The sequence below is a fragment of the Carica papaya genome, chromosome 8 (genome assembly GCF_054855325.1).
Source record: "Carica papaya isolate Zhongbai chromosome 8, ASM5485532v1, whole genome shotgun sequence".
In the NCBI taxonomy this organism is placed as follows: domain Eukaryota; kingdom Viridiplantae; phylum Streptophyta; class Magnoliopsida; order Brassicales; family Caricaceae; genus Carica; species Carica papaya.
The window spans coordinates 11,098,978-11,118,706 of NC_142316.1; the positions used below are offsets into that span (position 1 = coordinate 11,098,978).

The following is a 19,729-nucleotide window of genomic DNA, read 5'->3' on the forward strand; positions in this document are numbered from 1 at the left end:
GAGGATTAATTGCTTTCTGTGACTACTTTAATAGATAAGGGGGAACGACTATCATGATAGTGATGATTAAGAAAGTGACTTATAGAGTGAGAGAGAACTTTTAAATTTAGAAAAAAAAAACTAGAGATTTTAAGGAAGGTATTTGACTTAGAGCTTTTTATATTCTTCTTAAAAAGGCTGTATGAATCATGAAATAGAGCTTTGAGAGTTTTTTTTTTAAACCAAAAAAAGTTGAGAGCAAAAAATTTAGAAAGACAAAAAGAGGCAAAATCAAGAGAAATTTTAAAATTAAAAACTCTAGTTTGAGGAGTAATTTGACCATTGAAATGCCTTTGATGTCAAAGTATTTAGGTAAAGATTTTTTAAACATTAATTAGAAAGAGGTGTTCATCAATTTGAAATTGGATTGAACTAAGTGTAAAATAGAATAAAGAGTCCAGACCAAAGACTGGACTAATAATCATCTCTTTTATTTGAGGTTTTTTTTTTCCTCAATCTTTTTAATGCAGTTCATTTTAGTTTGCTTCAGTCTAAACCGAAGAATAAAAATAGATCAAATTTTCAGTCATCTGATTAATGGATTAATGACTAGACTAACCAGTATTTGGTGCAGTATGATTCAAACTGAACAGTCGAGTCTGGTCTAATTTTTTAATATGAACATCCTAATGAGAAATTAGTAAGTGATATTCTCTTTTTTTTTTTAAGAAAAAAGAAATTAATAAAAATAAAAATTCACTTTAAAGGTATATTAGAAAAGAGAGAGGAGAAGAAGAAAAGATGAAGAACCTAAGATGTTAATCTTATCACAGCTTATTTTTAAGTTTTGTTATGTTACTTTTAACTAAGTGCTAAATCTGTTTGCTTTTTTTTTTTACATATAATCAAATTGTAAATAATCAAATAAAATTTTGTATCATTCTAATATAGAGTTATGTTTTGAAAAGTAGAATATCAAATATAAGTAATGTTTCTATAATTTTATTGTGATTAATTGCAATATTTTATTAATTAATAATAAAGTATTTGTTTACTCCAACTTTTACTTTTGCTTTTGTTGTTAAAAAGTACAAAATCTATCCAAAAACTAAAAAATAGAAAATTTTTTACTAAAAGCAAAAATATATTTTTTTAGATAAATATGAAATAAAAAATTGACATTAGATGTTTTGGAGAAATAACTTTTAGTGGAGGAAGTAAGTATTATTTTTAGTAAGTATATTTATTAATATTCATTAATTAATAAAATATAAAAAATAATATTAGTTGGTATTACTAATTTTCTATTTATTAAAAATTAAAAATAATATTTATTTTGAAATTAGTTCATAATAATTTAAAATTAATATTTATATTGAATATAATAAGAAATACACAAACAAATAAAATATTTTAAGATAATTTAAATTATTAAATAATTATAGAAAAAAATAATACTTTCTAAAAAATTAATTTTAATAATTATTTAATCTTTTAACTATTCAGTATTTACTATTAATTTTATAATATAATTAATTAAATATAATATTACTTTTACAAAACTTTAAAACACTTCTAGTCCAAATTACCAAAAAACAGTCGTTCTCCTTCACAAGTTCATCATTCTGTTATGAATCTGGAAGCTAGAGGTGGAAAAAGGAAGTCTTTTTGCCTCTCTTTCTCCATGCCCACTCTGAGTGACGGTGCTTTCTCATGGCTGTACTCTATCGTCTCCCAGTTTTTCTCTCATTAACAGCTCAGGAATTCTCGAATAGACCCACACACCTTCAGTGGAGTTGTAAGTGGAGCATCCATGGATGCCAATCTCAGAGCCGCTTCACCATTTATGCTGCTTCTTCAGTAAACAGACCCAGGTCGTCCTTCCAAAAGATTACTCAGAAATTTTCTTCTCTGGGTTCTTTCTAAATTTAATTATCCTTGGGTTTTTTGGCTGGATGAATGGCAGGAGCAGGGCTAGTAGAAAAGTGAAAAGCAATGAGGAGCTTTGCAAGGAAATTAGGGAACTTGTTTCAGAGGTTGGGCTTCCTGAAGGTCATGTCCCCACCATGAAGGAATTTTCTCTACATGGAAGGTTCAAATGTTTCTCATTTATTTTCCATTCTCTACTTCCATTCATACCCAGTTGGGCGTTTCTTTGTTGAGCTTTCACAAAAAAGGTTGAAGATAATTCTTTCGGGGTCTGGGTGGGTGAATGATTGAACAAAGAGGTTTTTCCGTAGATAAGGGTAATTGTTGTATGAGGTGGTTTAGTATTTCGTATGTTATTTTTTTTTTTTTGGAAAGAAAATGTTAGAATAAAATTAGAATGGCACCAAATGGGTACCGCCCGTATACAAAGGAATTTACAGAGACGTAAGGGTATCAATGACATCCTCAAAATTTTCATCCCTAGTAATGTCATGCCCCAGTATGCAAGAACCAAAATACTTAAACCACCTATCTCTAAGTTTGTGTCTATCAACTTCTACACCCTCAATAGTTCTATAATTTCTTTCTTTCCAAATGATCCAAAAGATAATAAAAGGAATAATCTTTACAATATTCTTTGTGGAGTGAATCCCACCCCATGCCCAAACTTCTGTCATCACCGAACCTGAAGAGACCCAAACAATACCCAGTAAGTTATATAAATCATACACCACAACTCATACACGACCGGGCGGCTAAGGAGGAGGTGGCAGCAGGACTCCTCTGCCTCCCTGCACATAAAACAGCGATTTGCCAGGCTTAAACCCCTTTTTTGTAATATGTCAAGAGTCAGAATGCTTTCCCGGTAAGCCTCCCAGCCAAAAAAAAACTATTCTCGGAAGAAGATTGGCTTTCCAAATCAGATTGTGAGGGAAAGAGTACCCTCTGCTGGTATTCTTATCAATAATCCATTTATAATATGAAGACACAGAGAACTCTCCCTTTTTGTTCAGCCTCCAAATAGCATGGTCCGATTTATCATTGATTTGATATTGTGCAATCAAACCCAATAACTCTAGATAATCCCCAATTTCCCAGTCATTCAGATTACATTTAACATTAACCAACCAAGAGCAGCTGCCATTCGTCTAAGAATACGCACCCTCAACCCGCATATATATATCTTCTGCAATTGCATACAGCCTTGGGAATCTATCTTTTAAGCAGTCCCCATCCAACCATTTATCTTGCCAAAATCTGATGATATTGCCTCTGCCTAACTGCCACTTGATACATTCTTTGAAAACAGGCTACCCCTTCTTTATGTTTTTCCACAGACCCAGACCATAACCCCTTCTGTCTAACCCCCCTATCCTTTCAAGAGCAGCCCCACTCCATCTAGCATCGATAACGTTTTTCCAAAGCTTTCCATCATCCTTCATGTACCTCCATAACCACTTGCCCTTAAGCGCCATATTCATTTCAACAAGAGAGCAAATACCCAAACCTCCCTCCGTTTTCGGTTTCTTAATTTCAAACCAGTTTACCAATTGATATTTTCTTTTTTCTTCTCCATCACCACAAAGGAAGCAGCTTTGAATGTTTTCCGGCCTTTTAGCAATGCTACATGGAATGGTAAGAATAAACAAGTAGTAGATAGGAAGATTAGCAAAAGTGCTCGTTATAAGTCTTACAAAAAAAAAAAAAATTTTTTTCTTTCAAAAAAGAGTGCTCGTTATAAGACTGAGTCTACCACCCTTTGATAGAAACTCTCTTTTCCATCTCGCAAGTCTCGATTCAAACATTTTTACTACAGGATCCCAAGGTAGTTTATCTTTGAATTTAGCTCCTAGTGGGACCCCAAGATATTTGAGAGGCAGCTTGGCAAGCTTACAATCCAATATTTTGGCAAAACAGTCGCCTTCACCGTTGTTCTCCACCCTAACAAGTTCAGATTTTTGGAGATTAATATTAAGGCCCGACACTGCTTGAAAACACAAGAGAAGACTCTTGAGATACAACAGATCTCTCTTTTCCGGTTGACAAAACAGTAGTGTGTCATCAGCAAAAAACAAATATGAGATCTTCATTTTGTTGTCCCCTCTACCAACAGTCAGCCCTCTAATCAGACCAAGATCACGAGCTCTATACATCAGTCCATTTAAAGCTTCCATGACAACAATGAAGGAGAGAGGGTAAAATGGATCCCCTGGCCTTAAGCCCCTAGACCTTGAAAAAATTTTGGAAGACCCTCCATTAATTAAGATCGCAAAAGATGTGGTACACAAACATGCTTTCATCCATATTCTCCATTTATGCCCAACACCCAACCCTCCCAACATGCGTCGACAAAATCCCAGCAGACATGATCATATGCCTTTTCCATATCCAATTTGCAGATCAGGCCATCAATATTATTCATGACCAGCTCATCCACCACCTCATTTGCCACAAGTATTGCATCTTGAATTTGTCTTCCTTCCAGAAACGCATGTTGGCATTCATTAATTACCTCACCCAAAACACTAGCAAACCTGGCCGCAAAGACTTTTGCAATAATTTTATAAATGCACCCCACCAAGCTTATAGGTTGAAAATCATTAACATGCTTCGCCCCCTTCTTTTTGGCAATCATCACCAAAAAAGTGGCATTGAGGGACCTAACAAATTTTCCATTTTCATGGAATTCATTAAAAACTTCCATGATATCATCTTTAATCACCTCCCCAAAAACTTGGATGAAATTCATATTAAAACTATTCGGTCCCGGTGCCTTGTCACCATTGCAACTTTTTAAGGCAGCAAGGACCTCTTCCTCAGTGAAAACAACCTCAATATTTTTCCTGCTATCCACGCTAATACTCTTGAAAGTTAGACCGTCAAGTCTCGGCCGAATCTTGAACTCTTCCTCATATAACTCTTTGAAGTAAGATGTGGCAGCCTCTCTCATTTTGTCATTATCGATGCATTTCACACCCTTTACCCACAACTCCTCAATGTAATTGCTGCATCTTCGATGGCTAGCTAAAGCATGAAAATATTTATTGTTCTTATCACCCTCTTTTAGCCATTTCTCCCTGGATTTCTATCTCCATGTTTGTTCTTCAATTCTGGCCTGTTTAGCAAACAACACTTTAATTTCATCCTGTCTACTTAATTCCTTTACATCCAGACCTTCACTACCTTCCTTATCATCCAAGTCCCCTAATTCCTTAAGCAGACTGCCCATATATTCCTCCTCCTTTCTCAATTCCCCTTTAGTCCACTCTTTAATGTCATTTTTAAACATTTTCAGTTTGCGCGCGATTCTAAAAGAAGCAGTACCTGATACCTCATAACCCTTCCATTTCTCCTCCACCAGAGCCCTGAATTTTGCTTCATGCACCCACCTATTATCCAGCCTGAAGGGAGCCGTGATACCATCAAAGGCGAGACAAATAGGGTAATGATCAGATATAGTCCATTGAAGCAAGGTCTGTGTAATTCCCGGAAACTGAAGAAGAATAGAAGAAGAAATGAGGAATCTATCAATTCTGGAACAAGAAGGATTAACCCTTTGATTTGTCCACGTCCATTTCCCTCCCAACAGCGGAATATCAGCCAAATCAGCTCCTCCACCGCTTCAACAAACTCCATTGCAGTATGAGTCTCAAAGTTACCATTGCTCCTCTCATCTCTTTTCATAATCATATTGAAATCGCCACCAACCACCTAGTGGCACCCCCATTTCTTTTTACAAATATGTAACTCTTTCCATAAAAGTTCTCTTTCCTTCTTGTTTCCTCTACAGTAAATTCCAGAGAATACCCAATCCACTCCCCCCCTGCAGCTCTTAAATAAAACGGACAGAGAGACTTCACCAATCAGAACATCCATGCAACGAACACGATCTTCATTCCACATCACCACAATACCCCTTGCAACTCCTTTGGCCGGTACACACTGGCTACCAATGTTCCCCAGTTTCCAGATACTTTTTAACAAATTGTGGTCAATAGATTCCATTTTCGTTTCCTGTAGCCAGATAACCGATGGTTTCCATCTCCCCAGACAACTCTTGATTACTGATCTCTTCTTGTTGTCATTCATTCCCCTCACATTCCAAGACACAATTTTGTCAATCATTAAGACTAGTTTCTGTTATGGGCTTCCTCAATCTCCCCTTCCTTTTTCCTCCCATCATAATTCACCGCAAATTCTAATCTTTTCAGCTCTCTCGGAATACCTCCCTCAGCTTTTTTCTTCCCTTTTGTTCCCTTTTCTTCAATCTTTTTTCTCTCAACACGCCTTTTATATATTTCGGAAAAGAAACCAAATATCTGATCTTCTATTCCATCCAATGAAACACCCATCATCTTGCTGAATTTACGGATATTGTGTAAGACCCAACTTGAGCTGCTTTCATCTGCTTGCCATACTGGTGCCTTAGACTGGAAGAACACACTGATTGCTTTCTCATTCTTGGTCACTATCTAGGCATCCAAGGCTTGAGCTTCCTCTTCTAACACAACAATTGCCTGCTCGTTGTCGTTAGGGTTTTCCCCTTCCTCTAGAAACTCCATGTCATCAATCTTGTTTTTCGACAACTCATCCGCCATCCCCTCAAGTAAACTTGCATCACGTTCATCGAGCAATCGAGCAAGCATCAACTCTTCTCCGTTGATTGCTTCTTCACCAACCATCTCAAATCCACCTTCCTTACACTACATATTCTCTATTGGAACTTCTGTCGAGGCTTGCACCTCTTTTGAAACCGAGGACTCACTACACACATTTTTGCTACCAACGGGCCTAACAGCCATAAGAGTGTCTTTCTTCCTTTTTGGCCCATCCTCCTTTTAACTCGATACCACAATACTTTTACTCTTCTCTTCTTGTGAATACAGTCTCATGCCCAACAACCCAAGAGGAGTTCGGCCAGGGCCATTAAAACCATAGCTCCTTTGATCTCCCACCCAAGGCTTTTGCGGACCGGGTCGGGTTATTAGATTGCTTCCATCCACAAACTTCATTGATCGAGTTTGCCCTACCCATGAGTCTGTTTTCCTCGCAGTGTTAAGCGCTGCCGCATAACTTCGGCCTCCCCCCATCGCTTTGGAATATTGGATCACCGCTTCACAATATGGACAACTAAAGTAGAACATACGATGTTCGTCCTGAACTAAGGTCCTCCCACTTGACACAATCACCTTTCTCTCCGAATATTTTTTGGAGTCCAGATTGACAAACTTCGGTTCTCCAACTCAAAGGCAGCCGCCATGAAGAGCCACCAGCCTCTACCCTGATACCCATCCGGGATAAAAATGCGCCTCGTCTTCCTTTCCCATGATTCCGAAATAAGTAGATACACACCCCTCCTATTCTTTCCAAACAATATCCACAGATCTCTGTTGTGGCCTCGAAAACGTTTCACCCATGGTGTTTTGATGCTGTACCAGTAAAATTCTTCAAATGCCTTCAACAACCAATCAATTTCCACCTTTCCTAGAGATATCGAAGTTCGGAAACCTCTCCCATTCTCGCAAATTCGCAGTCCGTCCATTTTCCTTCCCTCGCTTACCAAATCAAAAGTTTTATTCTCAATAACCAAGAATCTCCGGTCATTCTGGACTTCCATGTTGATTTCTTTTGTTCGCTTTAAGACCCCCACGTACCTTGCTAAATAGGTGAGGATGGCCGACCCAAAACGCCCTAAGCTTATTCCCGAGTGTTTGAAAAGGATTAAAACAGTATAAAGACTGATAGAAAGAAAGGATCTGTTTTGGAAAGTTTAAGCGGAAATGAAGAATAGAGAGAATTTTTTAGAGAGAGAAGTTTTAGAGAGAACTACAGGGTCTCTATGGCAAAAAGAAAAGCAATTCTTAGTATTTCGTATGTTATTAATCAAATTTTGGTTGTTGCGATCTTTTCTTTGGAGGTCTAAGTCTTATAAAGAAATGAATTCTTTCTCTATGACAATAAGACAAGGGAAGTTTGCCAGTCTATTAAACATAATTAGCTTTTGACATTAAAAAATCACCTTTTAAAAAGCATATGTTTCATGTGAAAAAGTTAATAGGAAAATGATGAATTGCTTTTCAATGATGCTTGTCTATTTTATTTTGATGCAAATGTTGTATAGGAATGACCTCGCAAACATAGTTAGACGCAGGGGATACAAAATTGTTAGAGAACTTCTTGCTAACTCAACAAAATTAGATCATCACCAGCCCAGTGCAGATGAAAAGCTAACTGCTACCAGTGATAGTTTAACAGGTCAGCATAGTTTTCCTGTTATAATTTGGTGGATTTTCTGTTTAGGATAATGTTTCAATGTTAATGATAACTGCCTATAATTAAAAGGTCTGGATGAAAAGGTGAGCAATGTTGTTGAAGAAGAACCCTCCTTAGCTCTAGTTTCCTATTCAGAAAACTCTCTCTCTAATTTGGGCGATGGTGTGGGACTTGATTCTGATGATGACTACATCAAGGAAAATATAGTCAGCACTTTAACAAGTCAGGAAAAAAATGTTTTCGGTGATATCGCCTTGTCAACCAGTGACCCTATCGGGGAAAATGATTCTCGTGCTATTGATGCTGATCCGGATCTTAGTCCTGATGACAGTGGCATGCCTGTGGAATCCTCTTCTACTTTGTCCTTAGAGGAAAACCCATCATATATGACTGAAGTTCCAACTGGGGAGGCAAATGATATGGTTGAATATCTTTTCTCATCCACAACTGCCTCCACTGTGGAAAACTATTCTGAAGGTCCAAATGATAGTTTATGTATCAAACCTGATGATGCTTGCATTGGTGGAGAATCCTTGCGCACATCAACCTTAGAAGAAAAGGTAGCAAATTTTATTCAGAACGGGGATTTGGATATGCTTGAAGGTAAGTTCTGTGAACGCATATCTCCAACATTAGGTAAGCTTGGGATAGATCACAAACCTGTACTCTTTATACTAAATGTTTTGAAAATTAGAACTAAACGTGCGCTGCATTTATGCTGCTGTATGCTTGAATACAGATATAATAATAACGTTCAATAATATTCTTGTCTTTCAATGCGTAAATGCTAGGATTATATATTATGTGAAGACAATGCATTTGTTGTCAGAGTATCTCTTCTAACAATGAGCTTTAACATTACCTAGTTGCTTCCTCTGCAATGCTCTACAAAAGTTTTCCGCTTTGCCAATAGAATACTTGTAAACATAAGTAAATATTTTTTTTTTAACTTTTTCCCTGTAATTGAACATTATGTAGATGTTAAGCTCACTTTCTTAATTAGCGGTTCCACATTGACTCTCATGGAATAAAGGAAGCAAGACTTGCAATGGCAACCTCTGTTAGAATGTTCCAAAACTAATCACAGATACTGTGCATTGTTGCTCAAGTGCATGGCTCGTCTCATAAAAAACACTTTCATATTTGTTATGCCATGCCCTTTTTCCAGATATTTTTGTTTAGTTGTTGTTGTGAAGAGGGTGTACAGACTTTGTTCATTTTAGTTATCCAATGATTTTTTGAATTTAGATATTAGTATGTCTGGACAGATAGCATCAGAGAAAATAGAGAAGGATTTCACGTATTTGTCAAAAAACATTTGATGGCATCAAAAGTTGAATGATAACAAGTTAATATGTCGAACGATACTCAAGTGTTCACTTCTTTGAGTGCAACTTCACAATTGATGTTATGTTTATTCAGGGTCATGAATTTTAATTTCTGTACTATCTATTTTTTAGGTCCCTACTAGTCATTTCTAGGTAGTCAATATTTTCTATTTTCTAATGCACAATGTAGCTCCCACAGTTCTGCTTTTTCCAACATTTTCTGAGTGATTTTCTCTTTAAATTGACATTTTTTGTCGTTTATTTTGCCTCTGAAAAATGAAGTTGAGTATGTGGGGCTGTTGATGCTCAGATAATGTCTACAGCATGTTAAGTGAACATACTGAAGAAAGTGAGGAGCTTGTTGAAAGACAGGATGAACTAGGAATTCAATCAAGGACTGACGAAGAACCCTTCAGACATGATTGCAGTAGCATGATGAATGCTGGTTTGATGTTAAATGGAAGTATATTTCAACCAAAGGATGTTACTTCAATTGCAACATTAACGGATTCTCATAGGTTATTATTCTTGACAGTTGCTTGAAGCACTGTATCTGTCTCACTGGTATATTCCTGCTAAGCATGCCTGAGTTATGATCCTGTAAAAAGATAACAATCTAGTAGCTTATGAGTGATTTTTGTTCTTCTTTTTCGAATATTCATGTACATCAACAAAGGTTTGCTTAGCAACTAATCACTTTTATTGGTCTTGTCTAACTGAAAATTTTCGGAGTACTTTATTCAGCTGAACATATTATCTTTCTATATTTAAGTGTATTCTTAGTACATTTGTTTGTTTTCAGGGATGACTACCCAAAAGCTGAAGATGCTGGTGTTGACAAGGATCTGAATGTTGAGGTCAACACACACAGCCACAGACGTTGCATAATTTGGTCCTTTTGATCACTTGTTTTAACTTTTAGCGGTTAAAGTTTTGTTCTTTCATGTGGCAGACTATCAGAAGAGAAAATCAGATCGAAATTAATCATCTCAAGTTTTTGCTGGTACTATTTTCTTTTTAAAATATCCAGTGTCTTTTTTGCATATCACTGTTAGAGTAAATCTACATAGATTTAATATTTTTTTCTTGTCTTGACTAACTAGGATTGTCTTTTATTGTATATATTATGCAAATCAGCACCAAAAGGAGCTGGAATTAACCAAGTTGAAGGAGCAGATTGAGAAGGAAAAGGTATATAAGTAATTTTCAGAAGTACTACTTGTACCAGTACCCTGGGAAATGGATGATTTCAGGTCTTTCATCCTATCCACCACTACATAGTAGTTGCTAAATTGTCTTCATAGCTTACTAATTCCTTGAATGTGTTATGGGCAAGTTTTGGACCTGGTAGACAGGTTAGACTGCATTTACATGGTTGCAGATAAAAATGGAATCCAAATGTTGAAAAATGGAACCTATTTGCTGTTATCAATGGGCTGTCAGACACATAATGTAGGTAAAATCGAAATGCAATTACCAGTCAAGTTATCCGTTTCTTTATTTTGTAATTCCCCAGTCAAATGGAAATTGTGGCAATTCACAACTAGATTAATGTAGCGGGCAATACAAAAGTAGGTAGTTGTTACCTGAGAGATGCTTTGAACAGATTGTCATGTGTATTCTCATTTAGTGGGATGGAAGCACCTTGTAAATTTCAGACAAACATGTTTACAGGATATTTGGGCTTTTCCTTATGCTCTATAATATTTTGTGCTAGTTTTGTACAGAGCATCTGTAAGATGATAGTTACTATCAGAATTTTTTTTTTAAACTTATAAATGGAGTTATTTATTTAGTATATGTAAGTTAAAATGATTCTGTTGGAAATAACTTGCTATTCTTACTTTTTTTGTAAAATTTTGTCAGCTTGCTCTATCTGATCTGCAAACAAAGGCTGAAACAGAAATTAACAAGGCTCAGAAACTTATTTCAGAGAAAGATGCTGAGTTACATGCTGCTGAGGAAAGTCTATCAGGACTTAAAGAGGTAATCATCTGCCTTTTCTTGCGGGCCCTCCCTATTGAATTTCCTAAAATCAGAGCTGGGAAATGTGGGGCCCATGGACACAAATGATATCTATTTAGTGGAAATATCTTTTAAAGTTTCCTATTCATTGACATTGTTGAATGTTGTGGGTTCTTTGACTGACTTCTTTATAAGCCTCTTAGTGAAAGTAATACCTGGGCATTTCTTTTCAGGTTGAGATCCAATACTGTGGGGATGGTGAAACTGTGGAGGTAGCTGGTAGCTTCAATGGTTGGTATCATCGGATTAAACTGGATCCTCAAACATCGAGCATCACTGAATCAATAGGTTCAAGGTATACTGTGTTCCGTTGTTCATCCAATAACTCCCTCTACAATCAGACTTTTTTTCGGTTGATTATTTCTGTTGGTGCTCAAGATATCTCTAGATAAGCTTATTAAAACTAATGTTACTCCCTTGAACTGAAGCACAGTATTGGTATCAGTTCATATAATCCTTTGTATTCTGGAATAAGATTTGAGCAATCTTGAGCTTTGGCTACTTTGATCCTCTACTTACTTCCTATGCAATAAAATTGAAGCCTCAATGGCCCACTTCCTTTCAGCATGTTAAAAGTACTTATTCTGATAGGGAATTCAAGATGTGTATGATGGAGTAAATTTTGTGAAAGCTGGTATCTGTGGATTGGTCACAAGCACTCTCAATTCATAATTTTACTGTAGCCAATAACTTTTCTTTCTGATATTTAAAATTGATGGCATTGCTTTCATGGAATTTGCCTCAAAATTGTTGTCATACTTGCTGCTCAAAACTGGTAAAGAAACATGGAGCTTATTGTGTAACTTCTTCAGGAAATCCAGATGTTGGTCAACGGTGCTGTGGCTTTATTCTGGGACCTATGAGGTTTGAATCACTATATTTTGTACAGTGATTTCCATTTTCAGATCTGAGAATTACCTAGTTCAATCATTGTTATATATATTGGCAACTCCTAGCAACTGTTTGAACTTAATATCATGAAAATCAGAATCATTAATTTCCGCACATGTGAGTGGTGATATCCTGAAAAGCAGGCTCTGGCTTTCCGATCAAGCTGAAGAGGCTTATCCTGGCCGTTGCTATATATATATATTGTAGAAATATTAGAAATAAATTGTATTTACAATTACTGTTACTGCTTTCTATTTTCATTTTTGTCAGACAGCTTATTGTTAAGATCAGATACTGTAACAGAATGCTAGTTGTCATTTGCTGATTATTCCTTCCGCTAGCTGTCATTTCCCTCTGTTTTGCCTATAAAATGAGACATTAATAATTGATGTAATAAGATGAACAAAGGAGTTTTTCCTACTCTCAAAATCTTCATAGTATCAGAGCTTATCTGATCCAAATTCTTCAGCATCCCTTTTGCATTCAATAGGCAATGGATGAACAGACTTTTTCTCCGCCCGAAGTTCTTTTGGCCTCTTATCTTCCGGTGCCTGACAGTTATGCTCTCGCTGATCAGGCTCCTTTCGTCATTGGTCATCGACTAAATGACAGTAACTATTTTCAATGGTCGTCCTCGGTGTTAATGTTCATTCGAGGGAAAGGCCGGGACGAATACCTCACTGGAGAACTCTCACCACCTCCCGCGAATGATCCAAATGCTCGGACATGGAAAGTAGAGAACAATCTTGTTATGTCTTGGCTGGTGAACTCAATGACCATCGAGATTGGAGAAAATTTTCTCCTTTATGAGACTGCGCATGATATCTGGGTCGCAGCCTGTGAGTTCTACTCCACACGTGACAATACTTCCGCCATCTTCGAAGTCGAAACAAGTCTTCATGACCTGCGCTAAGGAGAAAAGACGGTAACTCAATATTATAATTTTCTTACCTGAAAATGGCAGCAACTTGACACTTTTGAGGAACATGCTTGGAATTGTTCCAAGGATGCCAGGAGATTCTGAAGCATCGTGGAACAGAAATGAATATTCAAATTCCTCTTCGGACTGAACAAATACCTCGACGAGGTAAGCGTACGCATCCTTGGAACCAAACCTCTCCCGAATATCAGAGAGGTGTTCTTTGAGGTGGGATGCGAAGAAAGCAGGAAGAAGGTGATGATGGTTAAATCGCAACTCAGCCCTAATCTTGCTGAAAGCAGTTCTCTCTCACCCGAGGCTGGTGTAGCTCTCACAAATCGGATGACTGAGCGGAAGGGACGGCCATGGTGCGAATACTGTAAACAGCCTGGGCACGTTCGTGGAAGATGCTGGAAGCTTCACGGGAACCAGCTGAAAAGAAGACACCAAAGCAAGAGACTCATTGGGGCAATTTTGTCTCAACTGAGGAGGAATCAGCTACAGCCGTTCCTACCAAAAGCCCTCTATTTAGTCCTGAACAGATCAGCCTTCTCCAAAAAATATTTTCTTCCAATATGGTTCTGGGTAATGCTTCCATAGTTCACAAAGGTAATTTTTCTAGTTTCTCAATTTATTCTACAAAAAGGCGGAATGTGGATTATTGACTCGTGTGCTTCCGATCACATGATCGAGGATATCTCACTATTTAAGGAATACAGTAAGTGCAGAGGTAAATTATCAATTAAAATTGTTGATGGCTCTAGTTCCCAAGTCTAAGGAACTAGAATAATTGCACTGTTACCCAAGTTAATTTTGTACTCTGTGCTATACGTTCCAAATTTGGATTGTAATCTCCTGTCAATAAGCAAACTATCATGGGATTTGAATTGTGTAGCTACATTTAATTCTAATATGTATGAATTTTAGGATTTGAACTCGGGGAAGACGATTGACAATGCTAGTATGGATTCGGGTCTTTATCTATTGCAAGCTGACAACTCTTCTCTTAGTGAACAAACTCATTATGCAGTATATATTAATTCTGAATCTGTAAACAATTTAAATAGGGAATGTCCCATCATGTTATGGCATTACCGTTTAGAACATTCTAATTTTTTGTACTTGAAAAAACTATTTCCTACTTTATTTCGAAATAAAAATCCAAATTCCTTTCAATGCGAAGTATATCAACTGTCTAAACATATTCGAAATTTATTTTTCAGTTCAGTTTACAAACTCACAAAATCTTTTTCATTAATCCATAATGATGTATGGGGTCCCTCTCGGGTTACTAATATCACTGGAATAAAATAGTGTATCTTTGGTTGATGAACACAGTAAAATTACTTGAATCTTTCTCATGAAAGAAAAATTTGAAGTTGGCCAAATTTTTCAAAAATTTCACACTATGATTCAAAATCAATTTCACACTAAAAGTCAAGTATTGAGATCAGATAATGGGTGTGAATACTTTGAAACCACTTTGAGCCAATACTTTTTTGACCATGGTCTTATTCATCAAAGTTCCTGTGTTAATACCCCACAACAAAATGGCATAGCCGAACGAAAAAATAGACACATTCTTGAAGTAGCTCGATCAATTATGTTCACTACCCATATTGCAAAATTTCTTTGGGGAGAGACTGTTCTCACCGCTGCATACTTGATAAACCGCATGCCCTCCCAAACTCGCGCATTTCGAACACCCTATAATATAGTCTTAAAGGTCTTTCCACAATCTCATATCCTTTATACCCTTTCCTACAAAGTTTTCGGTTGTGTGACCTATGTCCATATTCATGTTTACCTCAGGGGTAAATTTGATCCAATGGCCATTAAATGTATTTTTGTTGGATATTCACCAAGTCAAAAAGGATACAAATGTTTTTGTCCCGGGACCCGTCGTTTCTACAACACTATAGATGTTACTTTCTTTGAAAACCAGTCATTCTATTCCACTACTGATATTCAGGGGAAGAGTATTAATCAAGAATATCAAGTATGGGATATAAGTACACCACCTCTCATTTCTCTTTCCTTCACTATTCCCGAGTCCTCATCAAATTTTTCTGAAACCAGTAACAAAGAGTTTGAACTTGAACCTGTACCTACTGCTATCAACAAAGAGTTACGTGTCTATATTAGGAGAAACAAAGCTCCAGTTGATAAAGATTCTGAACCAACTACATATTGTCATGAGTCTATTGCAGTTCCAAGTAGTAAGGACATATCAGGTAATGAGTTTTCAGGCACAATTTCTGATACTGTTACTATTACTGACCATGATACTGAGTTACCTATTGTTTTGCAGAAAGGAACTCGATCTTGTACTAGACATCCTATACAAGATTATGTTTTCATTCAATAACTTGTCTTCAAAGTATCATGCATATGTAAGTAATCTTGATGGCAGCTCCACTGAATCTAAAACAATTCATGAAGTTTTTGCACTATCAGAGTGGAGAGGTGCTATTCAAGAAGAGATCAGGGCCTTAGAATAAAACAAGACTTGGAAACTGACAGAACTTCCACCTGTAAAACATAAAGTGGGGTGCAAATGGGTATTCACTACAAAACACAATTATGATGGAAGTGTGAATCGGTACAAAGCTCGTCTAGTGACTAAAGGCTTTACTCAGTCCTACAGGATAGACTATCAGGAGACATTCACCCTAGTGGCTAAGCACAACACTATTCGGGTATTATTCTCTCTTGTTTCTAATCTTGATTGGCCTCTCTGTCAACTTGATGTAAAGAATGCGTTTCTCAATGGAGATTTAGAAGAAGAGGTATATATAGAAATTCCTCTAGGCCTTGAGACCACATATGAATATCACAAGGTGTGCAAACTCAGAAAGGCACTCTATGGTCTAAAACAATATCCGAGAGCTTGGTTTGACAGATTCATCGAAGCAGTTAACTATATAGGCTATGAGCAGTGTCAGTCTGATCATACTCTGTTTGTCAAGAACAGTGCCTCTGGTAAGAAAGCTATCCTAATTGTTTATGTTGATGATTTTATTTTAACAGGTAATAACATAGAGGAAATTCATAAACTCAAAACTTTTCTTGCAACGGAATTTGAGATAAAAGATCTTGAAGCACTTAGGTATTTTCTGGGAATGAAATTTGTTCGTTCTAAAAAGAGGATATCTGTGTCACAACGGAAATATGTTCTTGACCTGTTGAAAGAAACAGGGATGCTTGCGTGTAAACTAGTAGAAACACCCATGGAAACGACTACAAAAATTGGATTTAAAACTGATGGCAAGCCAGTTGATAAAGAAAGATATCAGAAACTTGTGGGCAAACTCATTTATCTCGCTCATACTAAACCTGACATCAGTTTTACTGTAAGTACTGTAAGTCAATTCATGAACCAAACTACTAATGATCATATGAATATAGTATATTGGATACTAAGATACCCTAAGAAGACTCTAGGACAAGAACTATTTTTCCAGATAACAATGAACAGGAATATTGAAATCTACACATATGCAAATTGGGCGGGTTCTGTAACTGACAGAAGATTTACATTTAGGTACTGTACTTATGTTTGGGGAAACTTAGTCACTTGGCGGAATAAGAAACAATCTGTTGTGTCACGAAGTAGTGTAGAAGCTGAATTTTGGTCACTTGCTTATAGAATATGTGAGGGAGTTTGGTTAAAAAGGGTTCTAATGGAAATGAAATTCTTAGTTACTACTCTCATAAAAGTATGGTATGACATGATTGAACTAAACATGTGGAGATAGATAGGCATTTTATTAGAGAGAAGATTGAAGATCAAACCATTACAATACTCCATGTTCCTACAAGTCAACAAACTGCAGATAATTTAACAAAGGCACTTCCCAAAAGCCCCTTTAACAAATTGATATCCAATGTAGGCTTACTCAACATTTACGCAATCTAGATTAAGAGGGAGTGTAGAAATATTAGAAATAAATTATATTTACAATTATTGTTACTACTTTATGTTTTTATTTTTGTTAGACAGCTTATTGTTAGGATCAGACACTGTAACAAAATACTAACTGTCATTTGCTGATTATTCATTTCGCTAGCTGTCATTTTCCTCTGTTTTGCCAATAAAATGAGGCACTAATCATCGATGTAATAAGATGAAAAAAGGAGTTTTTCCTACTCTCAAAATCTTCATATATATATTAGAATCTCATCAGTAACAATGTTAATCATTGCTTATGGTTGCTATTGCAAAATGCTAGCTTCTGTACCATAATAGTCTTTATTCTCAGAACAAAGGTGGTCAACCAGTCAAGAGAAATATTAGCACAACTATGAAATCCTCCGATTCTCTTTGTGATTATTTTCTGGTTCCATGTTTCAATGGATGCATGTTAGAATGTGCTATCTGTCTCACCAAAGCTCGCTCCCCAAGATGCGGAGAAAATGAACTAGATTGTTTTTTGGCCATTAAGTTGTCTCCTCATCTCTAATTCCTCAGATACGGGAGGAGGGGAGCATGAGGCATCACTTATGCCTTGAAGTTGTGTTAATGCGGTCAACATATTTCCATGAGGCATTATCTTTGTTAACTTTTATTTATCTGAAAAATAAACCTTTTTCTGAAGGCATAAGCATTAGACGGCAGTTATAAAATTTCTCATTTCCGAATGATAATCTGTCACTGAATATGAAGTTACATTATAAAAGGCAGAATGACATGTATAGATTTTCTCTTTTAAGTTTGTTTTCAAATTGTTTCTTAACCTTGATTAAAAAAAATTGTTTCTTAAACCTTTAAACTATTAGGCAATAAACTCAAATGTTATGATCCATTCTCTATCAAATCCTTTTGTCAATCAAATTGTTAGTTACAAGATAAAATTTTGCATTTCTGCCATGTAAGTGCTGACATTAAGACAGTCAAGATTGTCCTTTTTCGGGAAATTAAGATATAATCTTCTTTACCCAGCTTTCTGTACTGATTATTACTGTCAAATCTTGGGTGGAAGGAAAGAAACAGAATTTTGACTGTTCTAAATGTTAAGTAAGGTATTTGATTCTTTGTTGCATTTTTTACATGATTTTTATGTGCAAGTGTCACCGGTTTTTCCTTTTGTAGAGGATAATGTACTAAAATGGTTGGGACTTAATTGAAAATAGATTGAATTGTTGTCATAACTTCGAGAGTATGGCAAGAACTAATTTAAAAAATATCTTGCCCGTGAGAACATGCAACTATATCATTGTCCAAAATGGATTATGTTAGAAGTGTGATTATTATTATTATTGTTATCGTCATCATTTTCTGTCACTAGCATTACGTTTTATGAACTTATCAAGATTACTTCATAATGGATTTCTCTATTTTCAGATAAAATTTATTATTGATGGTCAATGGAGAACAGATCCTGAAAGAGAGTCAGTTAGCAGGGGCTACATAACTAACAATATTCTACGAGTAGCCAGATAATATGATTTTTCCAGGGAACAAAACTATGCTGCACGGTTCATCTCCGAGGTACTTGAGATTATAAATTACTCTAAAATCTCTGTTCAGGCATAATGTTTATATTGAGCTCCAATTAGCAAGACATTACATCCCAGAGCAGACCCTAGTTTTAGAATTCATAATATAGTTGTAGGGATAATATTAGGATAGATCCAGTTGTTCCTCAGAAGAATCAAATTAACGATTAGGATTTTTATTTAATGTTGCTGGAAGTAGGAAGCTGGCTGTGTTGTTAAAAGAGTCCTGTCGTGAAATGTTGTCTTGTGCTTTCTGATATTCTGTATGTAGACAACTTCCATTGTTAAACATGCTAGTGTTGAGTTGAATTGCCTGTGTTTTGACATGTTCTAATCGTGATTGCTGTTGCACTATGAGATGGAATAAAGCGGAAGAGATGGAGGAATGGGAAGACTTGTTGAAGCATGTAGGATTTCAGACTCACCGCTGCCATTTTTGTAGTTATGCAGCCAAATAAGATTGGTCCTTTCACAATGTCTTTGCCTGATAATCTCTTCAAATTTCAATTGGTTTTTTGAAGACGTGAATGGGTTCAATTGGGAGAATAGATGGAGAGTATAGAACTGTTTGAATAAATGTAGTTGCCACTGTTGCCAATACAAGCTTAACATTATGTAATTCAAAACTACAAAAGCTCATGATATAACTCGAATCATAGTTTCTCCACTTGCAAATTCATGTTTGAATGCATTTCTTTCGGCGCCTTCTAAAATCTATTTGGATTATTATGTTGATTAGTAAATAACTGTAGGAAAGGAGGATAAAATGATCATCTTGTTTCATTTTAGGTAGGAAAGTAAAAGTAAAGATTGATAGTTCTATATGGCTAAAAGAAATTTTTTAAAAAAAAAAATTATGTGAAATTGATAATTCATATGATCAATC

The 19,729-nt window shown here is 36.2% G+C and overlaps 1 protein-coding gene across 7 annotated transcripts; it reads left to right on the forward strand.

The window, feature by feature from the left end:
* The first annotated feature begins 1,558 nt into the window (after nucleotides 1-1,558).
* On the forward strand, nucleotides 1,559-19,518 carry LOC110810734 (5'-AMP-activated protein kinase-like protein). 7 transcript variants are annotated; one of them, XM_088210129.1, is made up of 13 exons: nucleotides 1,561-1,853; nucleotides 1,946-2,071; nucleotides 8,030-8,163; nucleotides 8,251-8,817; nucleotides 9,820-10,027; nucleotides 10,312-10,366; nucleotides 10,462-10,512; nucleotides 10,647-10,700; nucleotides 11,376-11,495; nucleotides 11,708-11,829; nucleotides 12,356-12,398; nucleotides 18,689-18,835; nucleotides 19,213-19,518. In XM_088210129.1, exons 1-12 carry the CDS (start codon nucleotides 1,693-1,695, stop codon nucleotides 18,785-18,787), a joined length of 1,740 nt encoding a protein of 579 aa, XP_088066255.1. In that variant the 5' UTR covers nucleotides 1,561-1,692; the 3' UTR covers nucleotides 18,788-18,835; nucleotides 19,213-19,518. The 7 variants fall into 7 exon arrangements, 6 of the variants coding, with proteins under 6 accessions (XP_088066257.1, XP_088066255.1, XP_088066253.1 ...); XM_088210127.1 differs by having other exon boundaries at nucleotides 1,562-1,853; nucleotides 12,347-12,398; nucleotides 19,202-19,518; XM_088210128.1 differs by having other exon boundaries at nucleotides 1,562-1,853; nucleotides 1,952-2,071; nucleotides 12,347-12,398.
* Nucleotides 19,519-19,729: the final 211 nt, after the last annotated feature.

What these genes read in the sequence shown, in the direction of transcription:
- LOC110810734 (XM_088210127.1), top strand. Translation starts at nt 1,693, where the DNA reads ATGGCTGTACTCTATCGTCTCCCAGTTTTTCTCTCATTAACAGCTCAG. An exon ending in GAATTTTCTCTACATGGAAG is followed by an intron (nt 2,072 to 8,029) that starts GTTCAAATGTTT and finishes AATGTTGTATAG; the next exon opens with GAATGACCTCGCAAACATAG. An exon ending in ACTGAATCAATAGGTTCAAG is followed by an intron (nt 11,830 to 12,346) that starts GTATACTGTGTT and finishes TAACTTCTTCAG; the next exon opens with GAAATCCAGATGTTGGTCAA.